This window comes from Neolamprologus brichardi, chromosome 22, assembly GCF_056152115.1.
Source record: "Neolamprologus brichardi isolate AB-2024 chromosome 22, ASM5615211v1, whole genome shotgun sequence".
NCBI classification, from domain to species: Eukaryota; Metazoa; Chordata; class Actinopteri; order Cichliformes; family Cichlidae; genus Neolamprologus; species Neolamprologus brichardi.
Genome location: NC_142124.1, coordinates 14,741,876 through 14,766,022, shown reverse-complemented (window position 1 = coordinate 14,766,022; position 24,147 = coordinate 14,741,876). Strand labels below are relative to the sequence as shown.

Genomic DNA, 24,147 nt, shown 5'->3' with positions numbered 1-24,147 from the left:
GCCGTGATCGTATAGTGGTTAGTACTCTGCGTTGTGGCCGCAGCAACCCCGGTTCGAATCCGGGTCACGGCAGCATGGTTGTGGTTGCAGAGCAAGAAATTGTGGTGACACAGGCTGCAGGTCAGCTTGAATGATTACTGGCATATTATTTCATTATTGGCACTGCATTGCCCAATCAAATTTCTTAACGTAACCGGCTTTTCCTTACCTTACCTGTGCGCTCATCAACCATTTTTTTTTTTAAATTTTTTACAACCGAGTTTAATGTGGAAAAGGTGGTTGGGACAGATGTTCAAACAGAAGCGACACGCGGCTGCAGTTACAGTCTGTATTATGCGTTTTTTCTTCATATGAATCTGATGTGTGAAAAATGCGCACATTTATGCGCGTGGCACAGTAAAAGCACCTGCATTAACACAGAGATATCTGGTGTTCTGATGGTAAATAATGTCTGCTGTTGGCATCGTACAGGTCACTGTTCGGGTATATATAGTGGAGTGAGACAACTGCAAGATACAGACTGCAACTGACAGCGTAATCCAGCGCGCCAGCCGTGATCGTATAGTGGTTAGTACTCTGCGTTGTGGCCGCAGCAACCCCGGTTCGAAACCTGGGTCACGGCAGCATGGTTGTGATTGCAGAGCAAGTAACTGTAGTGACACAGGCTGCAGGTCAGCTTGAATGATTACTGGTATGTTATTTCATTATTGGCACTGGATTGCCCAATCAAATTTCTTAACGTAACCGGCTTTTCCTTACCTTACCTGTGCGCTCATCAACCATTTTTTTTTTAAATTTTTTACAACCGAGTTTAATGTGGAAAAGGTGGTTGGGACAGATGTTCAAACAGAAGCGACACGCGGCTGCAGTTACAGTCTGTATTATGCGTTTTTTCTTCATATGAATCTGATGTGTGAAAAATGCGCACATTTATGCGCGTGGCACAGTAAAAGCACCTGCATTAACACAGAGACATCTGGTGTTCTGATGGTAAATAATGTCTGCTGTTGGCATCGTAAAGGTCACTGTTCGGGTATATATAGTGGAGTGAGACAACTGCAAGATACAGACTGCAACTGACAGCGTAATCCAGCGCGCCAGCCGTGATCGTATAGTGGTTAGTACTCTGCGTTGTGGCCGCAGCAACCCCGGTTCGAAACCTGGGTCACGGCAGCATGGTTGTTGTAATATCCTAGGACTAAGGAACCACGGAGACCATGTTTAACTCACAGTTACTTCTTTATTAAGAGAACCGGGGCATGCGCCCCACAGACTGAAAACTCCCCAACAACTGTTGCCCCCTGGTGGACAAATCCCTGCCACAACATAACATTCCTCCCCCCTTAAACTGAAACTACTCTGTAGTTTTAATCACTACAGAAAATACCCATAAACAAAAACTTCACCTTTATAAAATTGCAACAACCCCGTCCCCAGCCTTTATTGAATTTTCACTCTGTAATAATGAACCTTTAGTCCAACAGTCTTAGGGTAACCTATAACAGTTCACCATAATCTCCTTCTTATTATTGTAATCACGGCACAAAGTCTCTCAGGTGCTCCGGCGGTCTCTTGGTTCTTTGCGATCGCCGTAACCCAGTGGCAGGTGATTCCTGTGAATCACTACTCTCCATATGTGGCTTCACCACTGGTGTAACTTGCACCTCCATGTGTCTCTCATCCTCGCCTCCTGTCTCAGTGCCGATGTTTGGGGCTGCCTTTGGAGGCTCACCTGGGTGGCCTTCAGGCATTCCTGCTGCCAGGCACGGCTCCAGGCGGGCAAACAGCTGATCTACGTGACGCCTCACCACTGTCCCATTGCCCAGCATCACCAAGTAGGAAACAGGCCCCGTCATCTCCTGTATAAGTCCTGGTATCCATTTGGGTCCTCTGCCATAGTTTCTGGTACATACTGTGTCTCCAATAACAAACATGCGCTCCTTGGCATGTCTATCATGATACAGTCTTTGGCTGTCTTGTTTTGCTGTCACTTTCTGTTTCAAATCAGGGTGTATGAGATCAAGAGTACACCTCAACTTCCGGCCCATCATCAACTCAGCGGGAGACTTCCCTGTTGTGGACTGCGGTGTGATTCTGTAACTAAACAGAGCCCTGTTTAACTTGGTTGCCAGTGTGTCTCCAGTACTCTTTTTCATGAGTTCTTTGAACGTTTGCACTGCTCTTTCTGCCAACCCATTGGATGCTGGGTGATATGGAGTGGAGGTGACGTGAGTGATTCCGTTCTTTGCCATGAACTCTTTAGTTTGTGCACTTACAAAACACTGGGCATTGTCTGAGACCACCATCTCAGGAAGGCCGTGCGTGCTAAAACAGTTTCTCAGGCAGTCTATGGTTGCAGCTGCTGTAGCGGATGGGACTGGATACACATCTAACCATTTGGAGTGGGCGTCCACTATTACTAAGAACATTTTACCCAAAAACGGGCCAGCATAATCGATATGTATCCTTCTCCAGGGCTTTTCTGGCCACTCCCAGGGGTGTAGCGGTGCCTCTTGAGGCCTATGTCTATGTTCTTGACATGTACTGCAGGACCTCACCTTGTCTTCAATGTCATTCTCCATATGCGGCCACCACATGTAGCTTCTGGCCAGGCCCTTCATGCGGCTCATTCCTGGGTGTGACTGATGTAGCTGTTCCAAAAGGGGGCGTCGACCTCGTTCTGGTATCACCACCCTCGCCCCCCACAGCACACACCCATCCTGCACACTCAGCTCCTGTTGTCTCTGTCTGTAGGGCTGAAAATTAGGATGCTGCGTAGTGGGCCATCCTCTCAAAGCATACTCACGCACTCTGGAGAGTATGGGATCTTTGGTTGTCCATCTTTGCAGCTGCTCAGATGTCATCACGCCCTCCTGGTCCTGATCTACCATCAACACTTGGTCCTCAGCTGCTACCTCTTTAGGGAGGTTCTCTGGAAGAGGGAGACGACTCAGACCATCAGCATTACTGTTATTTTTGCCTTCTCTGTATTTAATGACATACTCATAGGCTCTTAATAACACCGCCCATCGCATGATCCTCTGTGACGCCATCTGAGGGACGGCCTTCAACTCATGGAACAAACTTATCAAAGGCTTATGATCTGTGATAATCATGAACTTCCTGCCATACAGGTACTTATGAAAATACTGTACACCAAATATTACAGCCAATCCTTCTTTATCCAGCTGTGAGTAGTTCTTTTCTGCTGCATTCAGGGTACGTGATGCAAACCCAATGGGTTTTTCCTGACCATCTGGCATGCGGTGAGCTAGTACTGCTCCCACTCCATAGGGGGACGCATCGCAAGAAAGAATTAAATCTTTTTGCTCATCATAGTGTACCAATACACTGCTTGACTGCAACAGTTCCTTTGATTTGCAGAAAACCTTCTCCTGTGCTGGTCCCCAACACCATGGTTCCCCCTTTCTCAGAAGCTTGTGTAGTGGGGCCAACAGTGTGGACAAGTTTGGCAAGAACTTATTATAGAAGTTCAACAACCCCAAATAAGCTTTGAGTTCTGTGACTGATTTTGGGGGTGGCGCCTCCTGCACTGCTTTCACTTTTGCTGGCACTGGATGTAACCTGGTCTTATCCACCCGATGTCCTAAAAATGTCACTTCCTTCTCCATGAATTGACATTTGCTCCTTTTTAAGCGCAGGCCCGCCTCCTCCAAGCGCTGCAGCACTTCATCCAGTGTTTGAAGATGTTCTTTGTCATTCTTTCCCGTCAGGATGATGTCATCCAGATACACTGCGACATTGGTCAGACCTTGCAACACACTCTCCATGGTGCGCTGAAAAATGGCAGGACTTGAACTTACACCAAATGGCAACCTGGTGTATGTAAACAAACCCCTGTGTGTGTTCACTGTGACATACTTTCTAGATTCCTCATCCAGTACAACCTGTTGATATGCGTGACTCATATCTAACTTGGTGTATTTTTCTCCTCCCGCCAGCCCCGCTATCATGTCCTCCATTCGTGGAATGGGGTATTGTTCTACAGGCGACACCTTGTTAACAGTCAGTTTGTAGTCACCACAAATTCTGGCGCTGGAGTCTGGCTTTAGTACGGGTACGATGGGTGCGGCCCACTCTGAGAATTTCACTGGTTGGATGATCTTCTCCTCCAACAGTCTCTCCAGTTCCTGCTCCACTTTCTTTTTCATAGCAAACGGAACTGATCGGGGCTTATAGAAGCACGGTTTGGCATCACTGGCGACATGTATCTTTGCTGCAAACCCCTTCAGCGTTCCCAACTCGTCCTTAAACACTGTTTCATGTCTGGCCAGTATCCGCTGTAAGGCATCATCTCTGCCTTCTATCTTATGTACGGGTTGCCAATCTAATTGGAGGGCCTTAATCCATCCCCGACCCATCAAACTAGTTCCAGCCCCTTCAACCACCACCACATCCAGTTTTTTTTTACTGTCTCTGAATTCCACCTGCACTTGGGCTGCTCCCCACACGGGTACCTTGTGGCCTCCATACGTTCTCAGTTTGATTCCACACTTGCTTACTTTGGGCGCATTACTGCCTTCAAAAAGTTTTTTAAATGACTCCTTCGACATGATAGTGTAGCCACAGCCTGTGTCTACTTCAAATGTCACATTCTGTCCATTTACTTTTAGCTTCTGTCTGATTGGTTCCTCCCTTGGGATGCTAATCTCCTCCTGCACATTATACATAGTCACACTTGCCTTTATGTGGTGCATTTCAGCTCCTTCTTCCTCACTCTCCACATTCTCCTCTTCCAAGAAATGGGCTTGTTTACCTTGTCTGCTACGCCCTCCTTTTTGTTCCATTTTCATTCGGCAGACCCTTTTTATGTGTCCCACCTTTCCACAGTTGTGGCATTTTTCTGAAACAAACCTACAGTCCTTGGCCACATGATTTAGCCCTCCACATCTGTAGCACTTCCTGACAACCAGTTGTGACGTCGAGCCGCCGTCCTCCATCTTGTTCACCGCTCCTAATCCTTTAGTGAATCGCGACTGTTCCGTCATGCTTTTCAAATCCACAATGTCTCTGATAGCAGCCTCCATTGCTTGAGCAAACTTCAGCGCCTTTTCAAATGTTAGCAAATCCTCTGCTAACAATCTGCGCTGTATCCTGTCGTCGCTTATTCCACATACTAAACGATCCCGCAGCATCACCGTCAGGGAGTCTCCAAAGTTGCAGTCCTGGGCGAGCTTCCTCAGCTCCGCTACATAATCGCCCACACTTTCCTCCGGCCTTCTATTCCGTGTGTTAAACTTCCACCGCTGCACAATTTCACTCGGCTTAGGGTGAAAATGATTGTTCAACAATCCCACCAACTCAGCATAAGACCGATCCCCTGGCTTGACCGGACTGAGTAGGTTCCTAATCAGGGCATAGGTCTGTGCGCCCACGCAACTCAACAGTACCGCTCGCTTCTTCTCCTCCTCCTTAATATCATTCGCCACAAATAAGTAATCCAAAATCTCACAATATTCCTCCCAGGATTGCAGCTCGCTGTCGAACGGTGCCACCGAGCCCAAAGTGGTAGCCATTATTCCACACCGAGGGTTACGCTCCGCTTCCAACAGATGCTAGCGCTGTACCACTTGCCAACCTCACTCCATAAGTCACTTATCACGGTGTAACTTCACAGCAACACCTGGCCTTTATCCTCGTCGCCATATGTAATATCCTAGGACTAAGGAACCACGGAGACCATGTTTAACTCACAGTTACTTCTTTATTAAGAGAACCGGGGCATGCGCCCCACAGACTGAAAACTCCCCAACAACTGTTGCCCCCTGGTGGACAAATCCCTGCCACAACATAACAGTTGTGATTGCAGAGCAAGTAACTGTAGTGACACAGGCTGCAGGTCAGCTTGAATGATTACTGGCATATTATTTCATTATTGGCACTGCATTGCCCAATCAAATTTCTTAACGTAACCGGCTTTTCCTTACCTTACCTGTGCGCTCATCAACCAGTTTTTTCATTTTTACAACATAGTTTAATGTGGAAAAGGTGGTTGGGACAGATGTTCAAACAGAAGCGACACGCGGCTGCAGTTACAGTCTGTATTATGCGTTTTTTCTTCATATGAATCTGATGTGTGAATGATTCGCACATTTATGCGCGTGGCACAGTAAAAGCACCTGCATTAACACAGAGACATCTGGTGTTCTGATGGTAAATAATGTCTGCTGTTCTTTTGCGCACCGTACAGGTCACTGTTCAGGTATATATAGTGGAGTGAGACAACTGCAAGATACAGACTGCAACTGACAGCATAACCTAGCGCGCCAGCCGTGATCGTATAGTGGTTAGTACTCTGCGTTGTGGCCGCAGCAACCCCGGTTCGAATCCGGGTCACGGCAACATGGTTATGATTGCAGAGCAAGTAATTGTAGTAACACAGGCTGCAGGTCAGCTTGATTGATTGCACGCATGTTACTTTATTATTGGCACTGGATTGCCCAATCAAATTTAATAACGTAACCGGCTTTTCCTTACCTTACCTGTGCGCTCATCAACCAGTTGTTTCATTTTTACAACCGAGTTTAATGTGGAAAAGGTGGTTGGGACAGATGTTCAAACAGAAGCGACACGCGGCTGCAGTTACAGTCTGTATTATGCGTTTTTTCTTCATGTGAATCTGATGTGTGAAAAATGCGCACATTTATGCGCGTGGCACAGTAAAAGCACCTGCATTAACACAGAGACATCTGGTGTTCTGACTAGGGATGGGTATCGAAAACCGGTTCTTGTTGAGAACCGGTTCCCAGTGTTTCAATTCCTTGGAATTGTTTGCCATTTTTGCAAACGATTCCCTTATCGATTCCAGTCGCCCCGAATGACGTCATCACGTTGCGGAGCGTCATTTACCTGGCAGGAAACAGCGCCTAAGCGGCTCAAACGCTCAAAAGTTTGGTTTTACTTTACGAGAATGGATGACAACAGGGCAACTTGCAATACTTGCAAAGTAGATATTTCATTTAAGGGAGGAAACACTACAAATATGCAAAAGCATTTGCTCACAAAACACACGATGACCTTAAATGAATGTCGTGTTTTTAATTCCGCTCCGGACTCGTGAATCTCAACCCAGCAGCAGCGGTAACGTTTGCACGTCCTCTCCCGTTAATGCGGCAGGTAAATAATCAACTAACAGTGCATATTATGTTAGCGCGATCTGCCTTATTACAAAACCTGCCATTACTGTGCATTTAGGTGACCATGATGAGAGAGACAGACAGAATCTGGCTCAGATGCTGGCAGTTCTCACTGCAGTCTACTGTTAGCGTCTCCTTTCAGACCAGGATAGACGAATGTCACCGAGCAGTGACTAAGTTTGTGGTCAAAGGTTTGCACCCATTTGCCACAGCAGATGATTTTCGGTAAGTGAATGTGTTTAATTGTAGGCAGAGACATTACAGGATATTCTTGTGTAATTGCTACAGAATAATTGATGTTATACTTTGTTATTGCTACAGAAGAATATTTATTTTATTATTTTACATTTACAATTTTTTTTCCTGGGGACCCTGTGACACCCCTTTGAAGAGCCATAGGCTGTGGATCTCTTAAGATCTCACTGTTGGGTTTGTAAGGCCATGTTACTCCTAAATTTCTATCTTGTTCAAAGAGAAGATATAAAACAAAGTTCTAAGCTATTAGACCTTAGTGTTCTCCTTTTTTTTTAAAAAAAAGAATCATAAGAGAATCGATAAAGAATCGAATCGTTAAACAGAATCGAAAATGGAATCGGAATCGTGAAAATCTTATCAATACCCATTCCTAGTTCTGACGGTAAATAATGTCTGTTGTTGGCATCTTACAGGTCACTGTTCAGGTATATATAGTGGAGTGAGACAACTGCAAGATACAGACTGCAACTGACAGCGTAATCCAGCGCGCCAGCCGTGATCGTATAGTGGTTAGTATTCTGCGTTGTGGCCGCAGCAACCCCGGTTCGAATCCGGGTCACGGCAGCATGGTTTTGATTGCAGAGCAAGAAATTGTGGTCACACGGGCTGCAGGTCAGCTTGATTGATTGCACGCATGTTATTTCATTATTGGCACTGCATTGCCCAACAATTTTCTTAACGTAACCGGCTTTTCCTTACCTTACCTGTGCGCTCATCAACCAGTTGTTTCATTTTTACAACCGAGTTTAATGTGGAAAAGGTGGTTGGGACAGATGTTCAAAGAGAAGCGACATGCGGCTGCTGTTACAGTCTGTATTATGCGTTTTTTCTTCATGTGAATCTGATGTGTGAAAAATGCGCACATTTATGCGCGTGGCACAGTAAAAGCACCTGCATTAACACAGAGACATCTGGTGTTCTGATGGTAAATAATGTCTGCTGTTGGCATCGTACAGGTCACTGTTCGGGTATATATAGTGGAGTGAGACAACTTCAAGATACAGACTGCAACTGACAGCATAACCTAGCGCGCCAGCCGTGATCGTATAGTGGTTAGTACTCTGCGTTGTGGCCGCAGCAACCCCGGTTCGAATCCGGGTCACGGTAGCATGGTTGTGATTGCAGAGCAAGTAATTGTAGGAACACAGGCTGCAGGTCAGCTTGATTGATTGCACGCATGTTACTTTATTATTGGCACTGCATTGCCCAATCAAATTTCATAACGTAACCCGCTTTTCCTTACCTTACCTGTGCCCTCATCAACCAGTTGTTTCATTTTTACAACCGAGTTTAATGTGGAAAAGGTGGTTGGGACAGATGTTCAAACAGAAGCGACACGCGGCTGCAGTTACAGTCTGTATTATGCTTTTTTTCTTCATGTGAATCTGTGTGAAAAATGCGCACATTTATGCGCGTGGCACAGTAAAAGCACCTGCATTAACACATCTGGTGTTCTGACGGTAAATAATGTCTGTTGTTTGCATCGTACAGGTCACTGTTCGGGTATATATAGTGGAGTGAGACAACTTCAAGATACAGACTGCAACTGACAGCATAATCCAGCGCGCCAGCCGTGATCGTATAGTGGTTAGTACTCTGCGTTGTGGCCGCAGCAACCCCGGTTCGAATCCGGGTCACGGCAGCATGGTTGTGATTGCAGAGCAAGTAATTGTGGTGACACAGGCTGCAGGTCAGCTTGAATGATTACTGGCATATTATTTCATTATTGGCACTGCATTGCCCAATCAAATTTCTTAACGTAACCGGCTTTTCCTTAACTTACCTGTGCGCTCATCAACCACTTGTTTAATTTTTACAACAGAGTTTAATGTGGAAAAGGTGGTTGGGACAGATGTTCAAACAGATTCCCGGTTTGAATCCGGGTGACGGTGTCGTGCCAAACTAGGGATCCACGACACAACTTGTTTTTCCCTGCATCGGGAGCACACGCTGGACTGTCCAAATCCCGGACAAATAGTATCCCACATTGTTGATTTTTAGTTTACAAACACTTCTTATAATTACTAACTACTCCTGACATTTTTGAGATGTTAGCTCTGTATACAACGAAGTTATAGTGGGATACAAATAATATCAGGCTGATCCTGCCACAATTTGTTCCCCATGTGTAAATCACGGACAAACAGTATCCCACATTGCTGATTTTTTGTTCACAAACACTTCTTATTATGACGCATTACTCCTGAAACTTTGGAGGATTTAGCTCTTTATATAGTAAAGTTACAGGAGAATAAAAATAGTTATCAGCCAAAATGTTAATGGTTTGTTAAAATAATCCCATCTGATACCCCTTGAGCAATGAATATATAATTTTCTGTTGTAACCCTCAAACTGAATGGTAATGTAATGATACTAATTTTTCACAAAATGAAAACATCAGTACTTGCTGCGTGCTCCCAGCACAGGGGAAACAAATTCTGTCGGGGATACCTACTTTGGCACGACAGCGGATTTGAATCAGGGTTGTTGCGGCCACAACGCAGAGTACTAACCACTACACGATCACAGCTGGATGCATAGAGCAGCTGTTGCTGGCTTCCATGACACAGCCAGTTTCAACAAACCAATAATCCTATAAGCGTTCTCTATTGTTTTGATGCCATACGTCTGGTCTGTCCATGTAGTTTAGAAGTGTACAAAATTCCCATCACCCATGCTCACCATGTCCGCTCCTGGTCTGAGGGATTCTTCTTTAAGCCAAAGTTTCTCCACTATACAAAAGTATGGATGCCAAAATTAGATCCCTCTTTCGAGTGGACCTAATCTCTGTTCTTCCCAGCGTCTCTTACTTGAGTAACTTTATTAGAGATGTCAACTGGAAAAGAATTTGTTCTTTGCCGTAAAAAATGTTCTTAAAGTGAAGGAAGTTCCATTAAAATGTATTTATTCATATAGTAAATTATTAATTCGGGGCGTTGAAAGATAGAAGAATATTTACCCTCTTTGAATGTCAGTCAAGTGTATTAGGTTTGTTGGGTTTCTAAGAAAGGATACAATAAAATAAAAGGGGGGGACACACTACATTAACTTTTTCATAGGAGGAAGAAGGAGAAGAAGAAGCTGTACATTGTGTGGACGTGTTTGAAGAAGTGATCTTTAAATCGAATATTAAATTGTATAATAATAATTCTTCTAATTGTATTGTATCTAAAGTTCTCGCAATATAGATAGTGCACTGCGGTGAATATCCAGTAGATGGAGCCCTTGCGAAGCAAAACGCCCCTCTTCGAACTGCCAAACTAAAAAAGCTCTTATTTTGAAATTTGGTTCACAGGAAGTTCAGCTAACGCGTCGCCGCTCTGAGTTTGACAGACCAGCGGCAAACTTCGGACTGTCTGTGAGTGAGAAAGTAAACTGTGAATCAGAACACACAGTAAAAGTTGGTCTCAGTGCTGAAGTCCCTGCTGCAGCTGTTTCACGGCTTTCTAACCGCAAGCTGGAGCCGTTGTTAGCTGGAGGCTAACCCCCTGTTTAAAGTGTATCCAGTGGAAATGATTGAGAAATATTTAAGGTCAGTCTCTAATTTTACCCTTGCTATGTGAGGAATCCTGCTCGGTTGGTCTCACAGCTCAGTCTCACGTGTTTTACATTTTCAGCTGCGGGTATTAAAGTTTTTAACCTTGTTGTAATGTGTGACAGCATGTTTAGATGACTGTTTTAGGCGTATTGTTGTTGCTAATGCGCTGTTTTGATTTGTTCGGGCTGTATACACGACGAACTCGGGGCAAGAGTCTTGGCACATTAAGCCACATGTTGCTCATATTTTGTGCTTTTCCACCCGCCCGCCAAACGAGAGAGAGATTATAGGGCGTGTTAACAGCAGTCCTGCAAACCGAGTGAAGAAAGAGCTGCAAAATGTTTACTTTACTCCCTACTGCTTGCCTTTATTTATTTATTTTACTGTTTAAAGTCATCAGAGGGTTTTTAGGGGTCTTTCGTGCACATTAAAGGGGCATGCCACCCTTTTTAACAGGTTACTCACTTCTTGTGTCCTATCTAAAAAGTCTAACCAGTCTTCCCATGATTTTGGATTTTCCTGGGATCTAAAACCTACTTTTATTTTCCACTGGTGGGTGTTAACAGCTATGAGAAAAATTGAGAGCTGCCTTCCAGCACAGTCACTACTAAAAGGAGGCTTTGTTTATCTAAATGACAAGTTATATTTCAAAAGTTTGTCTTTTAGGAAAGGAACTATCATATGGTGGAGAAATGAGACAGGAATTCCTAAAACTGCTTTCATTACTCTGTAAGAGCAACATTTGTTTTAACCACTTCCATTTTCCAAACCGTCTTCTTCCATATTTCTTTTCAGTTCCATAAAATACATTTAAAGCACGGCTGAAATTGCCACTGGCTGCATCAAAGCAGCTTCCTCTCAGACAGATATGACGACAAACTTGTTTGTTACAGATGGTGGACAGCCTCTGGATGGCTGCTTCTCACAGCATGGCGTTACCTCCTTAAGCTACACACCCTAGTCAAGTTTAAATACTGTTACTTGTGGGTACACTAATGGTTAAGCTGTCCCAGTTTGTTTAAATGGTGATTTCACTGCATCTGAATTTTCTTGAGTCTTTGATGGTGCATGCATGCATGAACCTCCTAAAATGTGTAACATAGTTCAAAAACTGTTTAATAGTATACAAATAAACACAACCCCCCAACATGAGGTTGGCTAAATTAGGGGTTTTCAGGGGAATAAGTGAGTTAACTATGGGCTTTTTTCTGTGACACAGCAGGGTGGTTAGTCAGAAGCTGGAATGGCCTGAGAAAAGGATTGCACGCAAGTGTGTCGAAGTTTAAGAAAGAATAGAAGATGACGACACAAAAGGACAGAAATAAAAATAAAGGAAAGAGAAAAGCTAGGAAGGTGCTAGAGGTATGTTGGAGTACATAATGTAGGCAGGAGGTTGAGGAAAAAGAGGAAAATGTAATAGGGTATAGGTCACTGGGTTCAGCCTGGTGCTGCAACTAATGCAAGTCAGATGTTTATTCTGACACTGGTACATAGGCAGGCTGATGGTAGCTTGGTAAGTTTACTCAAAAGGACTTTAATTGGCATTGTATTTTGATGATACCTGAACAAAGGTGTTGTTTCATCTCAAATCATCAAACTTTAAACACTTTTGCTCAGCAGTGTTTTTTCTCTTGGAGCTCTGCTATGCAGGCCATTTCTGCCCAGTCTCTTTCATATGTTGGAGTCGTGAACACTGACCTTATCTAAGGCAAGTGAGGCCTGCAGTTCTTTGGATGTTGTTTTGGGGTCTTTTGTGACCTCTTAGATCAGTTATCGCTGTGCTCTTGGGGTCATTTTGGCGTTTTTTGCCACTCCTGGGAAGGTTCATCACTCTTCCATGTTTTTGCCATTTGTGGATAATGGCTCTCACTGTGGTTCACTGGAGTTCCACAGCTTTCAAAATGGCTTTTTAACCTTATCCAGACTGAGAGATCTCAGTTATTTTGTTCCTCATTTGTTCCTGAATTTCCTTGGATTGCGACATGTCTGGGTTATGATGATCTTTTGGTCTACTCCACTTTGTCAGGCAGGTCCGATTTAAGTGGTTTCCTTGTTGAGACATGTGTGGCAGTAATCAGGCCTGGGTGTGGCTAGAGAAATTGAACTCAGCTTTCCAAAAATGTGACACACCACAGTTAATTTGTGTTATCACATGGGTGGCAATCACTTTTCACATGGGCTCATGTAGGTTAGATTTTTCCCCCCTTTACTAAAAAATCCCTTCATTTAGAAACTGCATTTTGTGTTTGCTTGTGTTATTTTTTTTTGACTAAAATTTAAATTTGTTTGATGATCTTTAACATTTAAGTGTGACAAACATACCAAAAAAAATTAGAAAAGCATGAAAGAGTCAAACACTTTTTTACACCACTGTAATATATTCTGTGAAATTGTAGTTTCATATATCAAATGCTTTTTAGATATTTATGTATGTTTTTTAATAAAAGGCCTTTTAATAAAAGGCCTTAAGTAAAGGAAAGTAAAACGTCTGTAATACTTTTTTTTTAACATGACATTTTTAGTCATAAAAATGAATACATGCTGCTTTAATTCAACTTTAATGCAGGGCTTAGCAAATATGATAAGTTGTACCACAAAAATATCAGTAGATGATACTATAACTATTGCTGCTACTGCCTGTCACACCTCCCAGGGTATGGACCACCAAAAGTAGATCTCCAGAGGTTTCAGTAGAAAGCTTAATTCCAATAGAACGAAATTGTAATTGAGAAAATAATAATAATTTTAAAAAAAAGTCAGCAGGAATGTCCAGAAGCATCATTCTGAAAAACTGAAAGAATAAAAACCTCTAAAAGTAACCACAAATAATATAAATAACATAAATGTCCAGCTTCAGTTAAGCATTTAATATCATGAATTTACCAAAGAAAGTCTAGGATCAGCATGTTTTGTGAAAAAAGAACTGTAGGCGCATCTATTTTTTTTCTTTTTTTTAATGTATCCACAATTGCTGAGAATCATCAAGTTTAAAAACTAATGCTGTGACTTTTCTTTAGCCACTACAGATGGAATCAAATGTGGCGATATGTCAGGAAAAAAAGTTTTTTAAAAAAAGGTTTGCTTACAGGAATTTTTGATGTTAATGACAAAACTGGTTTACTGCATCAGTGATTAAACTCTAACATCTGCTGTTTGTGCGATTTAGATTTTTTTTAAAAATATCCTTTTTGCATCACATAGTCCAGATGAATGCAATGCTGTGTGCATGTGTGACAGCATGCATCCTGAGGAAGTTGTGGTGAAGGATTTTGTCTATGCTCTGACAAATCTTGTGGTTTTTATTTAGCTGATGCTTAATTTTACAAATTTGATTAATCAAAACCTAGTTTCTTTACGCAAAGTGAAACTCAAACTCCGATATAAACAGCATTTGGTTTGAGAATTTTATTAGTCATGGTTAAAATTGTTGAACCGTCACCACAGCTGCTTCACCTCTTCACTGTAGTCAAATTTACAGTTGGGGTCAGAAGTTTACATTTACTCATCTGCATGAATGTTGCAGGAATTTTGGACTTTGATTGCTTTGAACTGTTGTTTTTCTAGGTTCGAATGATTGTAGAGGATTAAAAAAAACAAGAATTGGGTATGCAATCCACAAACACCAGGTCAATTTTTACATACAGGCTCAAATAAACATATACACTCCCACCTCCTTTATTATTCCAACATCTTTGTGTAGCGTAACAGGATTACTGTCAACAAAACAGCCCCACCGCATGATACTACTACCACCATGCTAGACAGCTGGTACAGTGTTCTTAGGTTTTAAAGCTTCACTTTTACGCCTCAGATCAAACCTCTTATCACTGAATCCAAATCAATCTTTGTCTCATCTGACTATTAAACCTTTCTCCAGAAAGCATTTGGTGGTGTTCCAGGCAGTTTCCAGGTCATGGCAGGCTTGAGCCTAGGTGGTTTTTGGGTTGGTCATGAACATTCTAACCAGTTTCTTCTCATCTGACGATAACATTTTGGGTCTTCTTCTGGAGTTTGGCAAAGTGTTCACACATCCAAATAACTTACATATAGCTGTTTAGACTGATGACCTTGAAATCTGGAGTTTTTTTTAGAAATGGCTCCAAGACACCTTCCCAGCTTGTGTAAACTTATAATTCACCTTCTCAGATCATCACTGAGTTTCTTGGGCTTTCCCATTGTTCTGAGTATTGGTCAGTCCAATAAGTGCTGTCAAACAAATCCCTTTAGTAGTTGCTGAATTAGAGAAAATCCAAAATTAATTAAAACATGTGCACCTAACTCTTTTTTTTAAGCCATGAAAGATGTACACTGTACAATCATTCCAACCTGAAAAAAAAGGTTCAAAGAAAGCCCAAAATTACCATTACATACACTCATCATGGGCATGAATGCAAACTTCTAAACAACTGCACCTGCTAGTTGTCTGTCACTACAGTAAGGTTTACTGATGCATGTACCCTCAATAAAATCATGTTTAGTTGTGTGACATCATAACACGGTAACTCATCTGCAGGTTCAGTCCAGAAACAGTCATACCTACTGTGAGTGGAATACCTAAATAAGCATGGTTTTAAAATATATGTTTCACTGACTTGACACGTTGCCTGATGTGTTAATACTACTACAAAAAATGCAGGGAAAGCTATCTCAGTATAAGTTTTAGTTGTAGAAAAAAAGCTCTTATCTCATCTAAATACACACTGTGTGTCTTTTTGGCAGTTTGAGTGCTTGGATGTGATGGCGGAGCTCCCATCTGGACTGCTTGAGGCATGTGTAGTGGTTGGAGCCCACAGTGATAAGCTTCGAGATATACACCAGGTATGTATGCAGACAGTCAGTCAAAAGATGGATAAAAAGTGTGACCACACTGTTGAAGCAAAAATAGGCACACAAAGAATAAAAACAAAAAATCTGACATATTTCTGGGCTATCTGAATCCTTCCTGCAAACAAAAGCTCTTTTTGATACTTGTGGATTGTAACTCTAGAAGGAGCAGATTTGTGCTTTTATGTAGGTCAGCCTTTAAATCACAATACCTGTGAACACTTATGTCCACAACATGAAGAGCATGATTCATTTCAAGTAGAATTGGGTGCCTTATGAACTGTTTGGCTAATCAAAAGTCTGATGTATAGAAATAATATCATGTATGCCATAATGCTTCTTAATCAGTCATACTTATTAATTTCAAAGTGTTTACAACCGTAGGTTATAGTATATATATGTAAGGGCAAAATAAATCCTCTGTATTGTTTTATATGTATGGTCTCTAAAACATGACTGAAAATATAAACATGACAAACTTCATTGCAGCTCCATCAACAGGGTAAGTTAAATGGACTCCCACTGTTGGAAGCTGAGGTACTGCAGGTCCATGCCCCGCCTTTTGTTTCCAAAGAGACCAATTCAAGCCAGGTGATTGCTCCAGCTTTCAGCCGTGTCCAGAGGAGGAGGAGCTTCATTAAGAAAGTATGTATCATTATTATTATTATTATTGTTATTATTATATTACACAGGATCACAGAAAAACAAATTGTCTGCTGCTTGCGGTATTTCATGTGTCTTAAACTAAAGACACTTATACTACTTACTAAAGCATACTACTGTGCTGAGTCCAAATCTGTAGTTGGATTTAGCCTAGGACGTCAGGTTCTGAAGTTGTGAGAGATTACAAAAACTTGTTCACATTAACAAACGTGTAAATAATAAGTTCACTCGAGTCTTTATGCAATACACATGCACTGTTCAAAAGTGCTTTAGGCACTTGCTTTTGCGGTTGTGAGAGTCTGCACTTGATCACTGCAGAAACCAGCAGTAATTGCCCATCATGTTGGGGTTGAAGCTGCCTTGATATCTTGTTTCCGTGGTGTCAATATCCTTGTTGGATTGTTCTCCATGTTCATCACTTACATCACCCATATTTGGACTGAAAAAATCCAGATGAGAATGCAAAAAATGCATTTTGAGTGACATTTGGCAGTCGAGTTGCTGATACGCTGCTAACATGTTGCTTACAAGTTCAACATAGTTTTCAGCCCGATGGTTGCCAAGAAAGTGTTACACAACTAGCAGAAATGCATCCCAAGTAGAAAGTTCAAGCATGTTCAGTTTGGAGCTGAACGCATCATTTTGCAGATGTCAAAAATTCCAACAAAAATTCCTGCTTTTAGCTCAGGAATTTTTTTCCAAACCTATCCTTCAGAATACTGGAGGCCATTTCCATTACCATCAATTGCCATGTCAAAGTATTAGGCCCAGTTTAATGTGAAGTGGTGGAAGTTACACTTTTAGTGGATCAACCAGTGATGCATGTAGCACATTGTATCGGCAAACAGTGTGTTCAACTCTGGATGGCCACTGCTTCACTTTGTAATGATTGTTATCATCACAACTGTTCCATAGGCACAGAAAGGACATGTGTTCTGTGTACCCCAACTGTAGACTCAACAGCAGTGCCACAACCTTCAGGTCACCACAAATGTCCCAGTTGTGATTTGAATAGTTAATCAGCTTCCATTGACTCATGTGTCTCTTTCATTCCCACAGCATGAGCAATAGGAACAGAAAGCTTTTTGTTACTCTGATTGCATGGGGTGTATTTAGCACAAATATAGCAAAGATTGTCTGGATGGTTAACACAGCTCCACCTACTCATCTTTAGGATAAAACACACCAATAGACTTGCTAGCAAAATAAGAAAACAGTTCTGTAAACTATAAGCTTGCGCTTGGCCAATCTTGCATTATATAGAGGCTTAGCAACTGCTGACGCTGCAGGAACACGCTGCTGCCATGATGTGTTACAAACGCGGGCTCATTTACCACGTAGTGGTAGTACTTGGCCTTTAACTTAAGATTTAGACGTCCAAGGTGAATTTTGACTTCAGATTTGGAATCAGCACACTATATTTCATGTAAATAACATGTTTTATTCCCAGTAGCAAAATCTTTGTTGTCCTGTGTTATTATTAGTGTTATAGAGTAAACAAAAAAACAGACTATCTGCAGAACAGTGGCTCAATTCCTTGACAGCAAGAAGTCCTGGGTTCAGCCCTGGGCAGGGCCCTTCTTTGCAATGCTTGAATGTTCTTCCAGGTTAATGCTTCATGTCTGGGCCCAGGGCACTCTTGCAAAAGAGTTTCTTGCTCATGCGTTTTTCTTTTTTGCAGAAGAGGAGAGATCGTGGTGCAGAGACTCTGTCTAATGGAGAAGCAGCCAATCGCGCTGAAGTGTCATCAGCAACAGAAGACATCAGTGTTCCAAAGGATTTGGATCTTATTGCTTTACCAGAGCTATGCTTCCCAGGTATTCTGTGTAAATTTCCATTGTGACAAACTAAACATTACTGAGGATTAAGCTGAATAGCACTGCTGCACACACTCATAATAAATACAGAATTACACAATAATCCAGTCTGTTGCTTGAGTAATCTATTCTTAGGCAATGACTGTATCTAGACTGATAGGTTTTTACTAATGCCAGGTATTCTTCTTTCTTTCTTCGTGCTTCGTGCATCATGCTTAGATGCATTTTTCCAGTCTAAGCATTAGAAGTCCCATTTTCCTGCTCTTTAATCTAGGTTTAGAGGCATTATGAAATTGCATTTGCATATAGCCACTTTCACTGGCAGGCAGGACGTTTCCACTCTTATTGTTTTGTCTCTTGGAGACACTGACAGTAGGATTAAATTAACGAGCATCTGTGCATTTTGTTGTATGGCATAATCTTAAAATATCTCTGTTTTTTTTTTTCATCTAGGTGGTCTTGAGTTAGCCAGTGAGCAGAAACAAGACAGTTATCACTTCCTGGTTTTTACTGACATGTTTGGGAACCGAACCCATGGAGTCGTGGTGCAATACTACAGAGCTGTGCCGGTACAAATGCATACTCTCAATTTAACAGAAGGACATGCTAGGACTAATCAGTGCAGGCAATCAGTATTACTCATTTGCTTCCTTTTGTGTCAGTCCTGTCAGGAAGGTGTCTTCCAGAACGGTCACAGGGGAAGCTCAACTAAAGCACGTTTCTACGCACCCTTTGCTGTGTGTATCATCTCCAAGTTCCCCTACTACAATGCCCTGAAAGACTGCCTGTCATGGTAACTTCTTTTGAACATACAGTTGATAAATAACCTTGACCTTGGTTGTGTTTTACTTTGTGCATTTAAATTAATCTTTCATTTGGCCTCCTTCCTGCACATGCTCAGTCTCCTGGTCCAGCTTCATACTGCAAGACAAGCCGATTTTGAGGAGACAGTGAAGGAGTTTTCAGCCAAGCTGTCCCTTGTGCCGTTACCCCCTCCTGGACAGCTGCATGTGGTCAGGAAAAACTTTTCTTTCTCCATCAGATAACTCCACCTTATTGTCTTTGTCTCAGACAGCTCTGATAGAACATTATAGTAAAATTCTTCTCTTTGTTAGTCTTTCAGTCTTCGTCCTCTTCAAGTATATCTTCCATCAAGAGAGGATCAGGACAGTCCTGTTGTTGACATCGACCTGCATCTGCCTTTCCTCTGTTTTACTCACACCGTATTGCTCCAGGTACTGCATATGGCAGCGTGGTATTGCATTTAGCATTTAAATATGACAGAAAATATGAGCTCCTAAGTATTTTTTCACTCTTCAGGTGTTGTCCTACCTTCTCCAAGAGCAGCGACTGGTCTTGTTCTCCTGTGACTGGGCCAGACTCACTCTTGTTGCAGAGTGTCTGCTGTTGTACCTCCAGGTTAGTGTAAAGAACATCGTGTTAAAGTGCCCATATTGGCTTATTTTTCATTTCTAAATATTTTAGCCGTGTTTTCTCTTTCAGCCTCTGTCCTGGCAGCAGCCTTATGTTCCCGTCTTGGCGAGAGGAATGTTGGACTTCATAATGGCTCCCACTGCCTTTCTCATGGGCTGTCACATCAGTCATTTTGAAGAGGTTGCTGCAGTAAGTACAATGCTGTCGTTATCAGCGTTTAAACATTAGGCTTTTTGTGTCTACGTGTGCTTTTTTTTAAAACCATAATGAGGGAGTACACTCTTGGTTTCCTTCCTTGCTGACAACAGATAGATCGTGGAAACCTTTCTTATCTAAGGAAGTGGTGTTTTAAATATTTGGGGATTTTAGCTTAAGCTTATAATAACCTTTACAGTAATTACTAGACGTACATTGAAGAAAATAAATAATAAATTAAAATTTTCTTTGTAAATTGTCTCAGTTGAGCTCACATACAGCATCCAACAATAGCTGTTTGTTCTCATCTGTATTCGTCTTTATTCAAGCTGAGTCCACATATTCTACAGAGGCAGTCTGTTTGTCAGACTGAGATCTTCTGTTAGGCTGGATTGTACTCTACTGTACCGATTGTACCTACAATATATACGTCTGTATGTGCTCATTTGTGGGAATAGGAGACAGAAGACCTCATTCTTGTGAACATCGATGATGGCAGCATTCAGACATCGTGGTGCGAAACAGTCGACCTGCCTGCTATCCCTCTGGTTGCAGCTGAGAGCTTTACATCAAGGTAACAAACATGTGCTTCAATGTAAAAGTAGACTGCTTAATTGATAGTGTGACAATAAAAGGAACTATTATGCTTTTACTTATTTTGTGTACTCTTATAGTGTTGGTGCCCTTATTAGATTTCAGTAAGTTAGATCCACAAATGTCAACACAATGCCTGTGAGCCAAGATTTTGTTTCTGACAGTTGTGTCAAGCTGACATCAGGTTGGCACTGAACAGGAAGTGTTGGCCAGGGGGCAGCCAATCAGAAGAAAGTAGACATAGATTAAGAGGCCTTTAAGAAACAGTAGTTAAAACCATTTATTTCAGGCAGATGGACAGTATAAGATGAAAAAGGGCCTGTTTAGAATGTTCAGCTGCTCTAAAATAAGAATATGGAGTTGGAAATGGAGTGACCAGATCCCAACAAGCTAAATATGCAGGAATTTGTGTGGGACAAAGTGGAACACATCAACAATGCTAAGAGGTATATTTAACTTAAAATACAATACAATAAATTCTACATGTTGGTGGCTTTTCATTTAGTAAGAACAGGACAAATATATTTTATTTCAAAGTCTCTTGCTAAATAGATACAAGCTTTTTATCCTAATGAGTATGCATAAGGCTCGTTAACATTTTTCTGAATATAACAAAAAGCCTTCCCTTTACAAAAGTGCTTGTTCTGCAGAATCAGTCAAAATGTGGGACAGACACGAAATAAAAATTCTGTGCAGTCCAGCATAAACAGCAACATCTGGTCACCCTAGCTAAAAATGAGCATAACATGTCTGTTTATAGAGAGAAGCATTATACAGTGGGGCAAAAAAGTATTTAGTCAGCCACCGATTGTGCAAGTTCCCCCACTTAAAATGATGACAGAGGTCAGTAATTTGCACCAGAGGTACACTTCAACTGTGAGAGACAGAATGTGAAAAAAAAAAAATCCATGAATTCACATGGTAGGGTTTGTAAAGAATTTATTCGTAAATCAGGGTGGAAAATAAGTATTTGGTCAATAACAAAAATACAACTCAATACTTTGTAACATAACCTTTGTTGGCAATAACAGAGGTCAAACGTTTACTATAGGTCTTTACCAGGTTTGCACACACAGTAGCTGGTATTTTGGCCCATTCCTCCATGCAGATCTTCTCAAGAGCAGTGATGTTTTGGGGCTGTCGCCGAGCAACACGGACTTTCAACTCCCGCCACAGATTTTCTATGGGGTTGAGGTCTGGAGACTGGCTAGGCCACTCCAGGACTTTCAAATGCTTCTTACGGAGCCACTCCTTTGTTGCCCGGGCGGTGTGTTTTGGATCATTGAAGATGAAACGAGGCTGGGTCTTCCAACATGACAAAGTTCTCACTGATGGAAGGAGGTTTTGGCTCAAAATCTCACGATACTTGGCCCCATTCATTCTGTCCTTAACACGGATCAGTCGTCCTGTCCCCTTGGCAGAAAAACAGCCCCATAGCATGATGTTTCCACCCCCATGCTTCACAGTAGGTATGGTGTTCTTGGGATGCAACTCAGTATTCTTCTTCCTCCAAACACGACGAGTTGAGTTTATACCAAAAAGTTCTACTTTGGTTTCATCTGACCACATGACATTCTCCCAATCCTCTGCTGTATCATCCATGTGCTCTCTGGCAAACTTCAGACGGGCCTGGACATGCACTGGCTTCAGCAGCGGAACACGTCTGGCACTGCGGGATTTGATTCCCTGCCGTTGCAGTGTGTTACTGATGGTGACCTTTGTTACTTTGGTCCCAGCTCTCTGCAGGTCATTCACCAGGTCCCCCCGTGTGGTTCTGGGATCTTTGCTCACCGTTCTCATGATCATTTTGACCCCACGGGATGAGATCTTGCGTGGAGCCCCAGATCGAGGGAGATTATCAGTGGTCTTGTATGTCTTCCATTTTCTGATGATTGCTCCCACAGTTGATTTTTTCACACCAAGCTGCTTGACTATTGTAGATTCACTCTTCCCAGTCTGGTGCAGGTCTACAATTCTTTTCCTGGTGTCCTTCGAAAGCTCTTTGGTCTTGGCCATGGCGGAGTTTGGAGTCTGACTGGTTGAGGCTGTGGACAGGTGTCTTTTATACAGATGATGAGGTCAAACAGGTGCCATTCATACAGGTAACGAGTGGGGGACAGAAAAGCTTCTTACAGAAGACGTTACAGGTCTGTGAGAGCCAGGGAATTTCCTTGTTTGAGGTGACCAAATACTTATTTTCCACCCTGATTTACGAATAAATTCTTTACAAATCCTACCATGTGAATTCATGGATTTTTTTTTTCACATTCTGTCTCTCACAGTTGAAGTGTACCTCTGGTGCAAATTACTGATCTCTGTCATCATTTTAAGTGGGGGAACTTGCACAATCGGTGGCTGACTAAATACTTTTTTGCCCCACTGTATGTTCAAACTGAGGTTTGGCATGCAACTCTTTCAGCTCGAATCACATCAACTTTTGAACTAAATGTTACAACTGCTGCCCTAAAAACTGCCTAAATGAAATTACAAAGGCAGTGAATTTTAAATGAAGTCCTTTTTTTAAAAAAAATACATATTTGGGTTGTATGTATGTCTGTGTCTGTGTGCAGGGCAGAGAGTCTGCAGCTTCATTTTGACCTGGAGCTGTGCCATCTTGCAGCTGGAACCGATGCTAATGCTCTGCGATCTCAACGCAGAGACTGGCAGAGACGGCTCAACACACAGATACAAAATATCGCCCTAGAATTGGTGGTCAACATCTTCAGGTACAGCTTTGCAAATGTCATAGAAATAAATGTTTACTATTATACAAACTGGGTATATTTAAAATCATTTTATCACTCTCCCTCTCTTTCTTTGCTTCAATTCCATGTATATGGATGGTTTTGTCAGTGGGGTGCAGGACTTCCTAAGCCATGAACACAGGGTTTTTAACAGCGAGGAATTTCTGAGAACGAGGGAGCCAGCAGACCAGTTGTTTTACAAGAAGGTACACTCCCACCTCTACAAACTAAAAAAGCGCCCACTGGTAAACACAAAAACGCTAACTGCTCTTACGCGTTTCTCTTTGTTGCTATCTCAGGTATTAGAAACTCACATCTTCCACTCATTCCTGCGTGACCGGCTAAACAGGAAATGGGACACCTTCAGCCGGATGGAGCAGAACACGCGTAATCTCATGCACAAGTATGATAAGAGCATGATGTCATCACCGGTTTCAGTGTGAATGTTAATCTGTTCCAACATTACACGTTTTGTCAAACAATCTCAGGTTGTAGCTCTCAAACAGGTACAGCAGGTGTCCACTGTCTTAGTGTAATTTACTTGTGAGTCATTACTCAGCATTTTCCTGTCTGTACTCCTTGCAATATACTGAGGCTGAAACTGAATCCAAGATTATCTCAGAGCTGCTCTACCTGTTAAACGAGCAGCAGCTGTTTTGGCAGTACATTATTAATATCATTAATTGTGTTTTGGAGGGAGGAGGGGGGGGGAGGAGAGCTACTCTGGGTGAGTTTGTAAAATGTAGATTTTTGCATTTTTTAACTGCTAAAGTGACCCACATGCTGAAAAGGTTTGTGTAGATACCAGTGTATGAATAGCCTTTTTGTGTAGTGCTTTTTAGTAATTTATTTAGCTTTTTGTGCCAGAGGGGAAAAAATAAATCACTATAAGTAAAGACTGTTATTTCAGCCCTTCATCACTCTCT

General features: G+C 42.1%; 1 protein-coding gene and 5 non-coding genes across 6 annotated transcripts in view; all 6 read left to right on the top strand.

Moving 5' to 3' along the window:
- Positions 1 to 72, top strand: trnah-gug (transfer RNA histidin (anticodon GUG)). Its single transcript has one exon. It is a non-coding gene; the product is annotated as a tRNA-His (tRNA).
- A 6,218-nt stretch (positions 73 to 6,290) lies between these two features.
- trnah-gug (transfer RNA histidin (anticodon GUG)) lies at positions 6,291 to 6,362 on the top strand. The gene has a single exon. It is a non-coding gene; the product is annotated as a tRNA-His (tRNA).
- Positions 6,363 to 7,904: 1,542 nt separating this feature from the next.
- On the top strand, positions 7,905 to 7,976 carry trnah-gug (transfer RNA histidin (anticodon GUG)). Its single transcript has one exon. It is a non-coding gene; the product is annotated as a tRNA-His (tRNA).
- Positions 7,977 to 8,447: 471 nt separating this feature from the next.
- trnah-gug (transfer RNA histidin (anticodon GUG)) lies at positions 8,448 to 8,519 on the top strand. The gene has a single exon. It is a non-coding gene; the product is annotated as a tRNA-His (tRNA).
- Positions 8,520 to 8,982: 463 nt separating this feature from the next.
- trnah-gug (transfer RNA histidin (anticodon GUG)) lies at positions 8,983 to 9,054 on the top strand. Its single transcript has one exon. It is a non-coding gene; the product is annotated as a tRNA-His (tRNA).
- A 1,656-nt stretch (positions 9,055 to 10,710) lies between these two features.
- Positions 10,711 to 24,147, top strand: part of dennd3a (DENN/MADD domain containing 3a) — a 29,255-nt gene continuing 15,818 nt past the window's right edge. Inside the window, exons 1-14 of the mRNA XM_087834971.1 lie at positions 10,711 to 10,944; positions 15,670 to 15,768; positions 16,264 to 16,419; positions 18,119 to 18,254; positions 18,708 to 18,823; positions 18,917 to 19,047; positions 19,156 to 19,267; positions 19,370 to 19,489; positions 19,575 to 19,673; positions 19,758 to 19,877; positions 20,342 to 20,457; positions 23,048 to 23,203; positions 23,331 to 23,427; positions 23,521 to 23,624. Of these exons, the coding sequence (XP_087691097.1) occupies positions 15,688 to 15,768; positions 16,264 to 16,419; positions 18,119 to 18,254; positions 18,708 to 18,823; positions 18,917 to 19,047; positions 19,156 to 19,267; positions 19,370 to 19,489; positions 19,575 to 19,673; positions 19,758 to 19,877; positions 20,342 to 20,457; positions 23,048 to 23,203; positions 23,331 to 23,427; positions 23,521 to 23,624 (1,544 nt within the window). The 5' untranslated portion in view covers positions 10,711 to 10,944; positions 15,670 to 15,687. The remainder of the gene's footprint in view (positions 10,945 to 15,669; positions 15,769 to 16,263; positions 16,420 to 18,118; positions 18,255 to 18,707; positions 18,824 to 18,916; positions 19,048 to 19,155; positions 19,268 to 19,369; positions 19,490 to 19,574; positions 19,674 to 19,757; positions 19,878 to 20,341; positions 20,458 to 23,047; positions 23,204 to 23,330; positions 23,428 to 23,520; positions 23,625 to 24,147) is intronic.